The sequence below is a fragment of the Ischnura elegans genome, chromosome 1, assembly GCF_921293095.1.
Source record: "Ischnura elegans chromosome 1, ioIscEleg1.1, whole genome shotgun sequence".
Taxonomy (NCBI): Eukaryota; Metazoa; Arthropoda; class Insecta; order Odonata; family Coenagrionidae; genus Ischnura; species Ischnura elegans.
This window is the reverse complement of record NC_060246.1, coordinates 13,203,193-13,221,953: the sequence shown is the minus strand read 5'-3', so window position 1 is coordinate 13,221,953 and position 18,761 is coordinate 13,203,193. Positions and strand designations below refer to the sequence as shown.

Genomic DNA, 18,761 nt, shown 5'->3' with positions numbered 1-18,761 from the left:
CGTCATCCATCCGGAACGTTCGGGAAAAATATGACGAGAATTCTCGCCATCCGTACGCAACGTGTTAATGATGAAAGATTAATGCTCGGTGGCTTTAATTGCCTTACATTCATGTAATCGATTGACATGAGAACGCGTTTATGTATAGAGTTATTGATGTTCATATCTCATAAAGCAATTGATATATCTATCCGTTATGAAAATTATCAAGGTACAAGCTTGTATTCCCTTGTGAAAAAATTAGGATGCCACTAAAAGAATAAAGAATAAGGTGAACAGATTATTCAAGAAACCCAATAATATTGTCACAGCTCAAAATACAATACTTAAAGAATAGAAGTTGAAGAAGATATATTAAAAATGCTTTCAATGTCTACTTGTAAAGCATGAAGTTGTCAATGGAAGCTGCGGTAGTTCAATGCCATCTGGCCAACTCATCTCTACCCTAGCCAAGGTTGACAATATGCCAAGGCTGGCAATATGCCAGATGCCCCTAATGGCCCTAATATCAATGCGACACTGGTCTTCCCACCTCTGATGTTGCTGCCATGATCTACCTCCACCACTGGTATCAACTTCGTCCAGAAAGCGGCCGAAGAGAAAAATAAGGTCCTGCAGGGGGTAGATACTAGCACTACCCCTTCAGCGGTAAGTCCAACCCTCCCTCTTGTCTAATCGACTGCATAATTTTAAATGTTCCTTCAAAAGTGCTTGAGTTTTGTACTTCAACAAAAACCCTACTTTTGGCCTATTCGCATTTTCCGTAAGTTCTAGTACTTCCTGTGGTACCGCTAAAACCATTTAGTCACACACATAATGGAAAGGAAGCGTCACTATAGTTCGCACACTCAAGAGGACTTTACTTAGACCGTAGGCTCCTTTCCTGTGTTCTCGGATCTAAAAATATTTCATAACTTCTCTAAAAGTTGGTAACATCGATTTGTTGAACGCCGACTAGGCGCCAAATAAGAGACAAGTCGTCTCATACGCTTCCTTTATTACCTTCTACCATCTTTCGATTTATATTATCATAGATAAACGACCTCCTAGCAGCATGCTCGGGATGAATTTGCTGTATTGGAGGCGTGGGAGGGGGAGAAGCGATCGTGGAGGGGAAGGGATCGGCCTGCGGCTCTTGTATCCCGGACGCTGCGTGGGCGTTGGAATATTTTCTTCGCGGACGCAGACTCAAATTAGGAATTTTGTGGCTAAACGGTGGCAGATACGTCAAAACGCACGAAATTTTTGCTCTTTCTAACAGTAACTCGGCAAAATCTATAGGGAATGACCATAAAATACTATATTTTTCGAATTTCGACCCTCCCCCCCTAAATTGCATTTGAGCGAGGGTCAGGGGTTCACCTAGAGGTCTCAAATTTTTCAGGCCTTATTTTTGATCGGTCCCACAACTTTTTTTCACTGGGCCAGATGGATTTGAAAAAAATCGATTTTTCCGATCCCCCCTACTGCACAGTCTGGACCATTTGCCAGGGCATCAGGATCACAACTGTGACAACTCCATCATTGTTGTAGCCAATACTCAAGTTCAACACACCATTTGACGCCTATTGGCACACTGGATGAAAACTTTTGTTTCACTCACTGCAGAAAATGACCTCTCATTAAGCTAAATTATATTGGGAACCACAGGGATCACACTGAGATGCATTTAACAAGAAGATGCAAAAGAGAACAGCATATAGGTAACAGCAAGCTGTGTGTGGACTTCCACTGACAACAGCAGCCGTATCTGGATGGAGACCAATTCAGATTGAGAGAAAGCAGAGGCACAAGGGAAGCAATGTTGATCCTTAGGCTGCTCGTGCAGTGTAGAGAATGTAAAAAGAAGAAGCTGATGTTTGTTGCATTAGGGGCTTTTGAGAAGGCATTTGGATTGAAACTCAATGCTTGGAATCATGAAAGAATTGAAGCTCTTTACAATGACAGGAGTGGTGATGAATGAATGACAGAAAGACTATCAACTCTTTCTAAAAGCTTTTACATGCATGCTTCCTTCTTAATGTCAGAAAAGGGTGCTTGACAATACTTGAGAAATTATTTAAGACAATTAAGTGCCCTTCCTTGAATCACCTTTTTGAGAAACATGAAAACAAAAATATACTTCCATGAGAGCTGATAAAATTGGGTCTTTGGCATTTAAGTTTCACATCCAAAATGGAAAAATTGACTTCCCAAAAAATGAAGAGTTTTCCTCTGATAGAAACTGAACAATTAAAAAGTTTAATTATGACAAAACTAGCATTCCTCCTTCATAGAAACTATGTCCCTATCAATCAATTGCCATTGTCAAACAATATTTTATTAAGTTTTTGCTGACAACAATGCTATCACAATACATTCGGTATGTTTGAAATACATAAGGAGAGATAATAAATAATGTTGATTATCCTTCCTATATGAAGGCATAACTTAAAAAAATATATATGTACATAAAAAATATCCTTCAATTACTATTCAAACAAATAAAAATTTCACATGGGTTAGACCTGCTACCATGGTAAACAAACTGGGTGGTAATATGAAGCCAGAAAAAACAGAAATTGACTTTTGTAATGGGGAAATTTCCTCCCTGTCAATGACATCACATGTTATGGTTGAACTCCCACCTTCTTCTTATTATCAGCAGCTGCACCATTCACCATTTGCGACTGGGCACACTCCTTCAGCTTCCCCTTGTTCTTCTTCTTCTTTTTCCAACCTTTCTTTTTGAATTTGTTCTCCAAAACTCTCCTGTTCTTTGCTTTGCCACTAACTTTATTCACACAATGGCGACTGGTCTTGCCACCACTGCTGGCCCCATTGCTTTAACAATAAAAAAAATACCCAAAAGAATTTTTACTTCTATCATTTTGATTTTTAGTTGCATATTTTTGTCGTTTTATTGTGACTCAAGAGATAGGCGGCATTAAACCATAATTATAATACTACCTTGCTCCTGAGAAGAATAATCTATTAGTATCATTTGAGTAGAATAGGGAACTTGCATATATTTCAGATATAATCAATAGCCCCAAAATTATATAAAAATATATGTTTGCATACCTCGGTGAAAGTTTTTTTATTATTTCATGATGTGGTTTGCGATATTTAATGCATCAAAGTTCACGAGAATTTTCAAATGCAAGTGAGAAGCGAAAACGCCCGATGATTGGCTGGTAGAAAAGTGACGTCATAGTTCAGTACGAGGAGGCACGGCGGCACGGCCGTAGTAGAGGTCTAGAGGTTGCATACTTGAATACAAGCGACGGCGTGGTTATGTTTCATTAATTGAAGTGCAGACGTATCGGAGTTGTTCATTGTGACTTCAGGGCTATTATTTGATCTATTTCTCCTCCATTGAAAGCGATAGATTGCTTAAAGATGAAGGAATATGGTTATTTCTAGGCTGATCCTAGCAAGCTTCCTGTTACTGATTCCATCATGATAACAGGGTATTTTAGTGAAACTGTAGACTTCGTCGGCGCCGAAAGTCGATGCCGAGAAATGGAAAGGTAGCTGATGTGCATCTGAAATGTTTTATAGTTCATAACATAGTGAGACTTGTGTATATTATTGGCGAAAGCGTATACTCATGTGAAATGTGTATTCTTTTGGCAGTCCGGTAGAGAGTCTTATGGTGAACTTATTTCCACCTCGAAGCTGTCGATGATACTTTCAACTTAAAAATACCTTGCCTGGAGGGCGACAGGAAGCTCTGAGGAAGCCAGACTATCAATGTTTCAATTTAGTAACGATAATATAGACGAACTTCCAACACAATCTACCATCTTGTGACTCAAAAACCCTGAAGCCACTTCCTATTCTGCAGAGAGAATCGGTCAATCGCACTTCGATCAATATAATAAACACAACGTCTTCAGGTGTTAAGAAGTTACTTTTGTAATGAAAGCCTTCCTAAAGTAGCATTAAAATGTGAATATTTTCCAAACAGAGTCTTTAATACATTTTGGGAGCTTTTCTCACGATATATCTGAAACCTACTCTAAAGGTGAGCTCATCGTCATTGCGATCGGTTGTCACTTAAAAGTTCTGTATGGGAAATTCTAGAGGGATGACCTTCGACGATGACCGTGATCACCTGCACTCTCACTATCACTGGAACCCGTGCTGAAAATATCATCCCAATCCAATTTCTATTTGGTTTTAACTGGGGAAAGAGCAACATAGAACTGTACATTCTTTGGGCAACTTCGAGTTTGACTTTCCCGCAAACACCCCATTTCCCCTGTGGGGCACATCAGTCCTATTTTGGCCTGACACCCTTTAAATGGATCCTTGGTTTATCCTGACAACCAACTAAATGGAAATTGCTGATCCACAGTACGTCTTCCTCTATCTCCACAGTTTCCAAATCAAGGGCCGCAGAAAATTCCTCTTGTGACTCAACTTTTTCTGAAAAGCAAGCAACGGCGTAGAATAAAATCAAAGAATGCTGCGATTCATTTTTTGAGACCACCTCTGGATTCCATTCTTTTTCCATCTACAACTTCCTTTATCATTAGGGGTAAACTATGGGACAAGATAATGTTTAAATATTTTCATTAATCTATAACAATTTATAAGTTCTAAAAATACCCAAAAGCCATTTTATTAATCCGCACTGATGAGTGTAAATTAATGTGGAATATGAATGCTGTAGACGTAGTAGTTTTCCCTAGGTTGAGTTGCAAAGTTCATGAAGTTAACTAAACGGCTAATTTTTCGGTGCGCGGAATCATTTATTGCACTGGCCGTGTCTACATTTTTGAATTTTTTTGTAATAAAATAAATCAGAATTTAGGATAAAATTTCCTTTAAAATGACGTATAGTTCATTATTATAGCATGCAGTGAAGCCAGGATATAAATTTGCAAAGTACAGCGGCACATCATTTTGACGCCGACAGTAGAAGAAAACGCTGTCTTCTTGGCTGGCACTCGAATGCATGAGGATCAACGTTGCTCTATATTTTCATATTTCCTCCCTTGATTTTAAACATCATGGAATTTTCTATGTCCTTCCGTAACTGAAATTGAACAAGTGCCATAAATAATTTGAGTCCATCGTAAACATCGAGAAACACCTATCTCGATTTTTGTTGAGAAGTTGAGTTTTTATTCTACAGTGGTCGAATTATCGAAAAATCTCAGTTTCAAGTTATTCAGTCGATGAAATATGGAAATATTATTTATATTAAAGTTATCTTCGCTCACATAGCACACGGGTTTATCATTCCGTTTATTATACTCTTATTTTTCCGTAACGCTCATCCCGACAGACGGCATGCATCGAGGCTTTTCTTCTAATTTCCTCCGTGGGAATGCAGACGAAAATTTTTTCTGGGGTTTTATTGCGCAATGCACCACTTGTAATTTTTCCTTATTTCAGCCATGTTCTCCTTTAAACGCAACGTGGCTCGTCCAAACCTGCAGTTACTGGGCTTGGATCTTGGACTCCTACTGAACTATGACGTCACGGCCTAAGATTAGTAGGGGCGGTATTTTTTAGCCCGCGAAACTCGGGAGACTTTTGGGAGTCATTTTTTAGTGTATAAACTGAATTTTAAGCGGAAAAAAGTATACTGCGGTACTAAGTGTTTACTGTAGTATATCAACATACTGTTTATAAAAAGTATGCAATTTCCCTATTGGAATTCCCTAACCTAAATTCTTATGCTCGAGGTGGAGCAAACAATAAAATGTAAGTGAATGATTACAAAGAAACATACACTGATTTCTCTTAAACCAGTTCCTTATTAGCAATAGATACTTTTTCCAAACCCTATCTTGACGACACGTAACGACCAGAATGATGGTTTAATGGTTTGCATTTTAAATTTTGGTCATTTGACCATATTTTAGAATATGAATAAAGTCTTTCCATCCACAATATTTCTATTATTTATTAAAACTTATTAATATTTTTACATCTACCTAGCTGAAATTTTATGCAAATTTGATATGAAAATACAGCAAGACTCCCCATTATTCGGCTGCAGTATATCCGTGTTACGGATTATCCGTGCATGATTTTGACTCTCACTAAATTTTCTCCGCGATCTTTATAATAAGATAAAATCGGACGCAAAATCATCAGAATTACTGCATTAATGCTAGGATAACCCGGGCTTATTATTTCCGTTAGAATCCCCTTCGTACAATGGAAGCGATCGCGTGCTAGCTGCATTCACGGGAGCACCGTGTTCCTGTTTTCCAAGCCTCGCAGGGCACAACCGTGCACGGATACGCGTCCCGCAGGAGTTGCAACCCGGGCAACTTGTGCGAGACGCAACTACGTGACGTGGTGCCTGACAGTGTAGTTTCCGACGTCGAACAGTGGTTTTGAGGCATTCAAGCAAACCACTTTTCTGTACCCGTGATCACACAGCCACGGAAGTGTGGTTTTCAAAACCAGGCCTTACATGCAGCATTAATAATAGGAGTACAACTACGTAATCACCGCTAATAAGATTGCGAACTGGCGAAGAAAGCTCTCAATAAGTCCGGGAAGCACTCTAAAATAACAGAAAAACGGCATAAATAATAATATATTGTTTGTTTTACGTAAATTATGGACAATACAAACATTAAATTGAAAGTTTGAGTTCTCCGTGTTTTTCGATTATTCGTGCTGTCTCTCCCCACCATTAGCCATTAGGATAATCGGGAGTGTACTGTATTTCCATTTTCTGCAATATTCTACAAGACGTTATAGGAAGGGAAAGTTATAGATCAAGATACATTACTTTAGCATGAAACACAAAAATTTTAACTCAAAAAACAGCAAATGAGGATTTTTAGCACATGGAAGTCAAGTACAGAAAGTGTGACGATAATGCGCAGGGGATCACTGTGACTCCCACGGCATTAAAATTGTTAACACAATAGAAAATATCAATAACCTAAAAAATTCTATCTGCTTTGATTGAATATGAAGTTTCTGGGAGGTACTAAATATATCAATGATGATCGTCGTACCATTAAAAAGTTGTTACACAAGATAAATGTGAGGGGGTCTGAGAGACCCCCACACATTTACTTTACGTAACTCTCCCGTGATGCCCTAGGTGCTTAGCATCAATCCCTTCAAACTTACGGCAACATCAAACTTTATCGAAATCATTGCAGTGTGCTGTTTCAGTGTACTATTTATGGTATTAATTTATAAATGCAATATAGTCTTAATGTGAATAGCAAAGGATGTGAAAAAGATTATACCTACAATATTAAAGTTATGAACATATGTATTTATTTATATTTAAAATATATACCTCCATGTTTGGGTGTCTTCTTCAACTTCTTTGAACCTAACTCGAGCAATTTTCCACGGTGAGGCTCAAATTTTAAGAAAGTGGAGGGGCTGAAAATATAGCATGTCAAAATAATCAGCTGCTAAGAGAGCAATGTGAATTTGTTGTCTAGTGACTGAGAAAAATTAAGCACCGCCTCTCCTGTAATCCCTTGAAAAATTGAAAACATGGCAACCATAAAGGTGGCTCTTCAATGCAAGTTTTAATTTCACCATCTCAACTCACAACATTGAAATGTAGTTGAGAGAATACCTTAAAGCCAATTGCCTAAGGATGGGGCATTATTGCTCGCTTTCCAGAAGTCATATCACTAACACCCCCCCCCCCAAAACAACAACTTTTATACACTCCTGGTTGCCCATGATGGTCGGATAAGGAACCAAATATGTAGTTAAAATACCTTTTCTATGTTCCCTTCAACTACTTTCACTATGCCACTACATGCTAGCAGTACATAAAATTGTGAGTTAGAATGGTTCCCAACATAGTATTTCCAAATGTTAAAATAGATAATGGGATATAACTCCTTCAAAAAACAAATGACACCTGATTCCTACCTGACATTAAGAGATTTCCCAAAGGATTGTAACCCAATCATGGATGAGTATTGGGAGATAGAGGCACTCCTAGCTGCCTCAAACTTGGCCAAAGATGGAGAGGGTGCTCTTTGAGAGGCGGACACCACGGGCGGTGCCACCATGTCCAACACCAACTCTGTCCCACTGCCACTGCTTGGAGCAGGCAGCATTTGCTCCAGCAACGCTTCTTGCATCGTGAGGATGGAATTCTGCGTGTCTCGAATTTCCATCAAATTGCGCATCTCAGAACTTTCCATCTTCTCCATGACTACGCCACAGTCCTATCACACAGCTTTTGATCCAAGTAGTGTTATAAAAATATTTCTGCCAGAGGCGGCCTGCTATGTCCATCGGATTTTTACTTCTATACAAAGCATACAAGCTACTGGCTAAACTATCAAGCATGTATCAACAGCCTAAATGGAACACAAACCCTACTTGTTATGGTTGTAATTACATGAAATTTAGACTAGCTTTACGACTTGCAGACACACTGCATGTATAGTGAGAGTATTGTGAGTAAATATTCCTGCAGTTATATCTCAAAGAATCAAGCCCTCAAAAGTTTCCTACAATGGCACCATATACATACGCCCTTTCATGCAAGAGTTCTTCACTCAAGTCTGCCGCATTGATCTTCATTCAATCTTCATTTGCCCGTCTGGAAATATCACATTGAGGCCTCACAGATGACCTGAAGAAAGGGAAGAATCATCACAAATTATGAATTTACTAGAGGAAAAATTATGCCACACACCCATTGACAAATTTTAGGCAACTTCTCAATGGAATTTGCCTAATAAAAATTCCCTTGCCCCATTACTCTACAAAGAGAAATAAAATTAATCAGCTTAGCTTTCAATAATTAAGCAAGAAAATTAGTTTTAGGTTTTGAGATAAAAATTTGCAGAACATACCACACATCAGCCATTAGAGCAAGACAGTAGAAAGCAGGGGGAGTTGAGTTCAAGGATTTCAAATCCCAGAAAAGCTTGAGGGATACGGTCATAAGTGTACCCCTATCGATTGCACCGTGCCCAACTTAAATTTACCCCTCTCCAAATTTTTTTTGCAACAGCCTTGCATTAGTAATGGATGAAAGACTAGCAATATTTATAAGCAGTAAGTATTCCAGATTCATGAAAAGCCAGAATCTTCATCTCAGAAGGCTGATGTTACCATTTTCTTCTAAAAAATTGTTAATACCAGAAGTAATCCTGCTCTTGAGTCTGTTCAACAATTTCATCAAGTTTATAGACTACTCCGAAAGAGAAATTTCTATTCATAGAAATTTTTTTTAATTTCAAAATAATTTTTTGGCATTTTTGCACTTCACTAAGTAATATCATTTAAATTGACTTCCCAAGTTAACACCTGAGCAGTCATTTTGACTGCATTAGAATTTGGATATAACCACCTCTCATTTGTTCTTTCATTATATTATTTTTTTCCTTTTGGGACCTTTCAAAACTTGATAAAATTACTGCTGTGAATAAAATATTTAATGATTTTAAATCAATTAGTTATTAAATTTTTCACCAAGAAAGTTGGTGAAGTCATTTTGACCATTGTAGCAGCACATTAAGGTAGGTACTCATGTTTATTTGTTTCAAAATTATGTTCTTATTGCATACAAACATTTCAGTTAAGAAGCAGCAGAGGCATTCTTAGGGGTTTATAAATAAAATCGCAATGACCTAGTGGTATGATGTATGGTGGATGGGAGGAAGGACGCAGGTATCCAAAATGACTGGTTCAAGGATGACCTTTACCTTTGAAGATGATTCCAGTAAATTTCTACAGCCTCATCATCAAACAGTACATCAGAGTACTACGAGATTACTAAAAGTGGCACTCTGTACAGTGAGAAGAGGTAGTTGCCCGGAACTCATTATTAAAACCAGTAGTTATCTTCAATGATTATAAATTCTCCTGGTGAATACTATTGATGAATTCTTCTTGGGTTTTAGGCCAGGTTGATTCTTTTGTACAATACAACATTTCGAGAGACGACTTGTCTCCCATCTTCAAGGCCATGTTACTCTTTGAAAGTCCAATTTCACACGGAACCGATACGACCCTTTACCGAGGATAACAATCCGGCTCAGGTGTCGTCCGATTGGATGTAGGTCTTTTGAAATTCTTCATGTTCTTCCTATAAGTTTTTCTTGTTTTTTACAGCTAATCGAACGACACCTGAGCCGGATTGTTATCCTCGGTAAATGGTCGTAACGGTTCCGTGTGAAATTGGACTTTCAAAGAGTAACACGGCTTCCTTGAAGAAGGAAGTCATCTCTCGAAACGTCAGCTTATACGACAGAATTAACCTGGCTGAGAACCCGAGAAGAATTCATCAGTAATTATGTTATTTTTTCACCTTAATGATTTATAAATAATCAAGAAAACAATTCACCAGGGAAACTAATGGAAACTTTTCTAGCCCTAGGCAAAGAAGTGGTGAAAATGAACGTCACATATTGCAACTCTCCTCTACCTCTAACTCACTACCATGAGCAAAAACAGCTCTCTAAAAGTAGAGGAAATGTAATTATAATCTAAGTTCACTGCCCAAAGTAATATGAAATTTTATGGATATCATTTTTTAATTAATCAAATTGGTCCTTATTTAAAAAAAAAAGTGTTCCATCTAGCTTTAACCCGCCGTGACTCGCGCGGGGTGTCCCAGGCACCCCAGCGTCTTGTTTTGGTTAGAGTTCGTTTCGGGTCTAGTTTTATGGTCTCATCTTTTCAGTAGCTGAGTTTAGGGATATTTCCTAGCTGTCCTGGAAAATTGGTTAGTTTCTTTCCGTTTTCGGCCGAGATCAGACGCTTTTGTGAAGACAGTGCGCATCCCGTCGGAGCGAAATTTTCGAGTGTTGGTTTAGAATAGAAGAAATACTGCCGCGAAGTATACTTCGTTCTTTTATTTGGTGAGTCTTTTCACTTACAATTATAAAATTTATCTTATTTTTACAATCATTATTTCGATACCTAATGCTTCATTACGTTTTATAAATTTTCAACGCTTATTTCACCATTATTTTTCGTTACTTCATTATTTCAAAGGAGACTATACGCAATATTTCTTTTATTTTTCCATTTTAGGGAAGAATTTCATCCCAAAATTCGTATAACTTTTTTCTCTTAGAAGTGATTGCTAGTGGGAAGCCTAGAAATTCTCTAGAGACCTCGAGGTAAGTTCATGTCATTTTCAATTTCTGATAAATGAAAAATTTAAATTTTAGGAATCACTGAAAATCATTCAGAAACTTATATAAACTATATTTTCCCTTAGATGACCTATTTACGATCAGAGAGGGACATAGAAACTGCTCTTCTGCTTTCCAGTGGACTATCCGAAGAGGAAGAATTTGATTCAGACACTGAATTCTCTTCAGCTTCAGCACAGGAATCGGAGCACGACACATGTAGCGATCAGGACATCAGTGATTCAGAGACTGAGTATACAACTGTGACTAACGATAATTTTTTAACGGGCAAAGATCGAGTGACAAAATGGAGTACCTCTGAGCCACGACGTAATGTTCGAACACCAGTTCATAACATTGTATCTCAGGCAGCTGGCTTCAAGGGAAATAAGAATGATATAAATTCTCCGCTAGATTGTTTTGACATAATTTTTGATGAGAACATCTGTCACATAATTGTAAATAGTACAAATATCAAACTTGCGGAAAAGGCGCAAAATTATTCTCAAGAAAGAGATGCTAAGCCATTGGTCTGCTGTCTCATTGGTCTGCTTTTTTATTTAGGGGCAAACAAATCAGGTCGCCAGAACTTGAAAGATATGTGAGATCAAGATGGTTTGGGTGTGGAGATATTTAGGGCATCAATGAATTACCAGAGGTTTAAATTGCTGCTTCAATGTCTAAGAATTGATGACATCAGAGACAGAGAAAATAGGAGAAAAACTGATAAATTGGCTCCGATAAGAAAGGTATTTGAAATGTTTATCCGTAAATTTGAACAATTGTACAACATCGGTGAGTTTGCTACAGTAGATGAGCAATTAGTTCCTTTTCGGGGTAGATGTTCTTTCCGCCAATATTTACCAAATAAACCCGCAAAGTACGGCATAAAAATATTTGCACTTGTAGATGCTACTGTGTATTACACGCAAAAAATGGAGGTTTACCTAGGTATTCAGCCAGATGGTCCTTTTAGAGTAGACAACAGCCCAAAGGAGGTTGTAAAAAGGATTGTCAGTCCAATTTTGGGAACGGGGAGGAACATTACAGTGGACAATTGGTTCATGTATGTGCCACTTTTGGAAGATCTACTTCTAAGAAAACTTACTATTGTGGGGACCATTAGGAAGAATAAGGCAGAGCTTCCCCCTGAAATTGTTTTTGTCAAAAATAGAGATGAGTATAGTAGCATTTTTCTCTTCAGGAAAAATATGACTCTTGTGTCATATATTCTTAAAAAGAAGAAAAACGTCCTCATGATTTCGAGTATACACAGCGATATTAGCATTGATCTGACCACAGGTGAGAAAAAAAAACCGGAAATGATATCCTTTTACAACTCTACGAAAGGTGGTGTAGATACGGTAGATGAAATGTGCGCTACCTATAGTGGTGCCAGAAACACAAAGAGATGGCCTATGGTGGTTTTTTATCATTTGATGAATACATTGGGCATCAATGCGTTCGTTATTTTCAGGAACTTACATCCTGAAATTAAGACAAATAGAAGAACATTCCTCCGAGAAATTGCTAAAGGCTTAACAAAACCTTTTATTGCCCAGAGAAGTACACAAAAAAATTTGCCAAAAGAATTTAGGAAAACCTTAGAGAAATACGGAGAGCCATCAATATCGGAGCCACAGGAAAAGCGGAGAAGAGGAAGTGGAAGGTGTGTAATTTGCCCCAGAGCCAAAGACATAAAAACTAAATTGTTTTGTGAAATTTGTGAAAGGAATATGTGTGCATCGCACATGTTGAAAGTATGTAGTGAGTGCTTGGAAAATATTAAAAAATAGTTTCATGAAGGAATTCGTGTAAATGATTTTTTCCTGTCTTTCATCAGCCCTTCCAAATGTCAACTGAGGCTATACCAACTTGCTACAATTCGTAAATATTTTCTGTCTCATTTTACACATAATAATATCTAAAGTTGATCAAAATGCAACTATCCCAAAGGAGCATATGAATATTGATCAATAATAGCGAGGATTTCGCAGGGAAATTTTTGTGGTAACTATCGTGACGTCTGCATGCACAAAGTAAAGAAGACAAATCTTGTTTAGAGAAGTAAAAATTCATATTTAAATTGCCGAATGGAGAGCAAACTTCTCTTTTACTGGGATACAGAGACCGCCAGAACAAAAGGATTTATAGCTATGTCAAGTAGTTATGCCACACTTAGTGGTTTTTTTTGCAACCGCTATGTAAGTGTTACATAACTAATGGACGTAGCTCCGTCGTATAGAGACTCTTTCTTCATGAAATTACACGTAGAAATCAAAGATATAATAAAAAATTACATATCACGCTTACTTTATGAGATAATTTTTCCGAGTAAAGTGCGATTCGTGACTCATTATATCGAGCGTGATCGACTGGACCCCGGGTAATTTTTGGCTGACGGCAGGTACGCGGTTATCGTTGGGCCCTCGATCCATGCCAAATCTCTTACCCATCCTACCTTATTTGAACAGACTACAGGTCCACCCTCGATTTCCGAAAAGATACAGCATTTCCCAGGCAAATTTGGAATTTATAGACTAGAAGATTATTCAGAATTTTCCCACTTGAAAGAGCCAGTGATTGAGATAAAATTCTTCAAAAATACTTTTCAGAATCATTATTAACAACTTAGAATACTATTTGATCGTTATAACAAATGTAAAAAACCCTAATCATCAAATCATTTCCATTAGCTCAAAAGCAGGCAAATCGCAAGACTCGCGGCCGGTTTTTCCATCAAATAATCAAAATTCAATTCATATAAAATATTGAAACGAAGTAACGTATAAAATTATTTAGCCAGGTAATGCAATTTGTTAATTTATGTGAACAAAATTATTATTGCTTTAATTAGAATACAGCCAATATGTAAGAATGTTTACAAATTGTATCAACGTCCCCATCTTTTGTACTTCAAATTCTTTTGAAAATTAACAAAATTACAACAAAATATTCCTATGCGACAATTATTCATATCAAACAAACAAATATTATCAGGAGTTATGAAAGGATAGGTAAATAGCAAAAATTAAGGCAAAATACAATTAAACAATTGAAAAAAGCGAAAAAAACGAGTGGGGTGTCAGAAACACCCCACGCGAGCTCTCACGTTCGTATTTAGGGCGCGAGTCACGGAGGGTTAAGGCCAGTGGAATACTTATCATGGCATAAAATTGAAAAGGAATATGTAAATGTGTTTACAAATATGTACATATTTTATGATTTATCAAGTGCATCAAAATGATCACTATGGCGTTGAATGTAGGTAGTTTCCAGCACTTCTGCCTTTCGAACCGATTTACTGACACAGCAAAGATTGTTGGTAGATAAGCCGATGTAAACACATTATAAAATGTAAAGTAACATTAAAAGAGTTGGTGCCACCCAGGGCAGTCATTAATAGAGTCATCTGTTCACTCTTTTGAAGGAGCTAATATCTGAGCAGAACTTCCAAAATTTCATCTTTTTAACACACAGCACAAAGTTATTTCTATACTTAAGTAATAAATTTCTGTAGTTGAACTGAAACACTGGTCGATAATTTCATTGCAGCCGGTAAAAGTATGTACTTTGTAAAATGATGGATGCAACTACTGATAGACAGTAAAATTGAGCAAGTTGGTGTCGTTCCATGCAATAAATTCCATTCCATGATCTTACTCCACACACCTCATTCCTGATGTCACTGATTGTGAGACCAGTGGTGGGGGGAGGGGTAGGGAGACCCTTTCCCTACCCCTATGGAAAACAATTCAAATTATCCGTTTTTAAAGTAAACGATAGGAGTATTAAGGTACACGCATCATTGTCGTAAAGAAGTATTTAAGCACGGCACATAGCATTATGGGCTCTTTAGGCCCATTTGAGGGAGCAGATGAATCCTGGGGATCTTGCATCGAAAGATTTAACTTATTCGTGGAATGTAATGACATTAAAGAGGAAAAGAAAGTCAGTACCCCTTTGACAGTCGTGGGTGTGAAAACGTACAATTTGTTAGAAGATCTATGTACACCCGAAAAGTGGCGTTCTAAATTTTTTGAGGCTATAGGGAAAGTGGTACAGGAGCATTTAAGCCATAAACCATCATTTATAGTTGAATACTATACGTTTAGTCAACATAATCAACACGATTACAAAATGGTGGCCGAGTATTTAGTACCACTGAAAAAACTGTCGACTCATTGTGAATTCGGTATAGGCTTTCTGACTACAAGCAAGATCGTCTGGTTAGCTGATTACGTAACGAGGCTATCAGGAAACGCCTGTTAGGGGAACCGGAACTGACGTTCGAGAAAGCGGTGCAGTTGGCTACTTCACTGGAGGGAGCAGACCGTGACTCATCTACCCTGACCTACCATCAAACGACCGGCCAGGCAACATCATCAAGACTTCCGGCATTAACTCCAAGGCGACCTCAGAATTTCGACCTCAGTAAAAATTGTCAAGAAATATTTAAAATGTATATTATTGGGTAAAGAAAATGCAGAAATGGCATTAAGTCAATTCTTGTCAGCTTATAGGAATTCACCCCATTGTACTACAAAAGAGAGACCCAATTTACAAGAAACAGTTCACAAAAGTCAGACTAAGCAAACTCTTAATTCGAATGTGCATAACACCCAAGAATTATGTATTGAACAACTGATACTCTGCAAAGAATTTAGAGGAAAAATTAAATGGATTGATGGTACAATTTTAAAGATGTTGAGTCCAGTATCATATTTAGTCAAAGTGGATAACGGCATCATTTGGAAGCACCATATTGACCAGTTGATTGGCATCCAATTTAGGTTAGATGGAAATATTGTCAAAAGTCCAAAATGATGTTGGTACAGTACCAGGTAATGACTTGCCTAGATCACTAATGGGCATGGTACTTGGTACACCACCACAGGAGAACACTCCCATTGTGGAGCAAACCTCTGGTGGGTCAACTGCAGGGCTGCCCCTTACATCAGCTGATCAGGTGGTTGAACAAGTGCAACTTTCAAAAACTCCCAATACGTCGCTATCGAGAAAGAAAGCCAATCTCTCGATTGAACTTGTGAGAGTGTGCCGGTGAAATTATCATTATTTATTTTCTCCTTTGTGGTTCATTGTGAAATCATATTTTCTTTCTTGTATCAGAACTTGTCATTTTGATGTGTTCATTGTATATTCATAGATATGTATTGTGTTACAATTTTCTTTTTGTTATGGAAGTCAAAAATTAGAGGGAGGAATGTATTATGTATGCACATGTGATCAGAATAAATGTGATTGGTGAGATGGGTCATGCCTTCCCCTCCTTTCCTTTCCCCTCTTCTCCCTGGGGGTGTTCCCTCGGTCTGATCGTCGGAAGTGGCCTGTCTCCCTCGATCTCTTCCCGTGGCATGATGGGTGACCGTTGAGAAGAACGTCGTGTGTTCGATTCGGGGATGTGCCGATGAACTCTACAAGGTTGGGTCTAGAACAATGATCATATACCCATAAGCCTAGAACTTAACACCCATGTATTTTGATTTCTTTCAAAATTAGTATATTTAGTGACCATTCTAAGAAATGAAGGCATAACAATTTGTAGAGTTTTGCCACAATTAATTAGAAGGTTACACTACACCCAAGTAGAAAAATTTAGTCAACTTTGACCATGCCTATCAATATATAAACATTTACCTATACCCAATAAATACAGTTACACTAAAATGTCATCATCATAACTATCACCACTAGCACCACAATCCTCAGTATGGTTAATTGATGCAGCTCTCCACTCAATTTTCCTATCAGCTAATCTTTCGATCTTGAACAAGCAAGTCTTTACCTTTACGACAGGCATTAAACCTTTTAGGGTAATAACCGCCTCCTAGCAGTTTACTGCACATAAAAAACCAAACCCAGGTGATGTCATCGAATATAAAAAAAATTTAACTTGCCACACGTAAGGTAATGAACCTATTTGTTCCAATGCCCAAATCTTTCTCAAAAATCTATTGTTCGTCACTCAGTCATCGATACTTCAAAATGATTATAATATATGTATGTATCTCAACCACCCAAACAAAAGCTTAATTAAAAGTGTGTATTGCATAAATGATTCAGAAAACTTACCTGAATACTGAATTCATTTCCATTGCAGTACTCCAATGATAGTATTCACGGCCTTGGACGAAACAGGCCCACTAACTAAGCGATAAGCTTGATGTTTAATAGGTATTGGCGCTAGCTCAGCGACTGGCAATAATAATATTTTGAAATATCACTGAAACATTCATCGAACTCCGCCACTCCGATTGAATGACACCGGAAGCAAAGAAATTTCAACGCCTTCCAGCTAAAATTTGACGACAACGCGTACTACCAACTCAACGAATACCAGCTCCATATGACGTGGTGACGTCAGGTAAATCTTCACATTTAAATTAACAAATTTATCAATCAAATTGAGCAAATCACAGCTGCTCAAAATATTTTCTTTAAATCCTAAAAGTGTTACGGTGCCTTCTTTTCTGCCGTTGCCGCCTTACTGGGGCTTTTTTCGACAAAATTTATGATCAACTCTCCATAGTTTCTTCATTTCTGAGACTAAGGGTGAAGGACGTGAAGCGACTCATTTTATAAGAAGCAGCAATCATTTTAATCGCATTGAGGATAACCATTAAGGAAGGCCATGAATAGTAATTATATTTCCGAAAGTCCTCATGGAAACCATTTTCTCAAGGATAAAAATACGTGATCAGTATGCTTTCATTAAAAATGTACTCTGTCAATATTTTTTCCACAGTATTGAAATACATTTCAAGAAATCAAAGTACGTAGTCACTCCAAAAACAGAGCCAGATTTAACACCGAAGAGTTGGTAGCCTTGGGATAGTCGCGCGAGCTTCAAACTCTTTCGTGAGACGGCACCCAGCGAATGAAAATGAACTACAATTTTATTGCGCCAATTCCTGTCATCATGATCACTTTTTGTATTTATTGCAATAAGTAATGCGAAAATTACGAAAGTTTTTAACGATCTATCGATATCAACCAATCATAATTCCATTTCACGTTCCAGCGCTTACTAACATGTGGTACGGGGGAAAACAGCATCCCAGAATATATATATAGTGTGTAGCCTATAGTTTGTCATGACTTGCATCATGACGCACAAAAACACGAGATGATGCTGGCAGGTCGTTGAAGATGAACTATGAAACCTATTAAATGAAACAAATAAGAACATGAAACGGAACTCACCAAATGAAGTGGCTGAGCAGTGGCCCTGCGATGGGGGGAGTTTGGGGGGGTGAACCCCCCCAGATCTGAGAGAAACTTTTAAGTTTGATACATTTGACTTAATTTGATTAATAAACTTATAGAAGAGTGTAAGGATCGATAAAAATATCCCTCAGAAAGCCATAAAACTCACCATTGTGAACCATTTATCATAAGATATTTCTGAGGGGGGGGGGGGGGGCGCATCACCCGCTTATCCTGGCGGGTATACCACACACCCCAGATCTATTTGCGCTTAAACCCCCCCCCCCCCCCTAGTCTTAATTCCTAGCTGCACCCCTGTGGCTGAGTACTTACCAATGGTAACTGGGTGTGCTTGCTCGTATGGTCAGAAAATATGATTTTTGTGCAAATTAACCCAGTCGGGGTCAATGACCAAGTGTTATGATGTATGGTGGATGG

General features: G+C 38.0%; 1 protein-coding gene across 2 annotated transcripts; it reads right to left on the bottom strand.

Annotated features, from left to right (window-relative positions):
• Nucleotides 1-2,288: 2,288 nt before the first annotated feature.
• LOC124155859 lies at nt 2,289-17,445 on the bottom strand. Of its 2 annotated transcripts, XM_046530023.1 has the most exons (4): nt 17,190-17,445; nt 7,867-8,581; nt 7,271-7,359; nt 2,289-2,823 (listed from the first exon to the last, which is right to left on the bottom strand). In XM_046530023.1, the coding sequence occupies exons 2-4, from the start codon at nt 8,151-8,153 to the stop codon at nt 2,780-2,782; spliced, it is 420 nt and encodes a 139-aa protein (XP_046385979.1). In that variant the 5' UTR covers nt 8,154-8,581; nt 17,190-17,445; the 3' UTR covers nt 2,289-2,779. The 2 variants fall into 2 exon arrangements, with proteins under 2 accessions (XP_046385979.1, XP_046385972.1); XM_046530016.1 differs by lacking the exon at nt 7,271-7,359 and having other exon boundaries at nt 17,190-17,438.
• Between the last annotated feature and the right edge of the window lie 1,316 nt (nt 17,446-18,761).

Excerpts from the sequence above, each read along its gene's own strand:
- LOC124155859 (XM_046530016.1), bottom strand. The coding sequence starts at position 8,153 with ATGGAGAAGATGGAAAGTTCTGAGATGCGCAATTTGATGGAAATTCGA. Across the intron at positions 2,824-7,866 it reads GGGAAATCTCTTAATGTCAG|CAATGGGGCCAGCAGTGGTG; the intron begins GTAGGAATCAGG and ends TTATTGTTAAAG.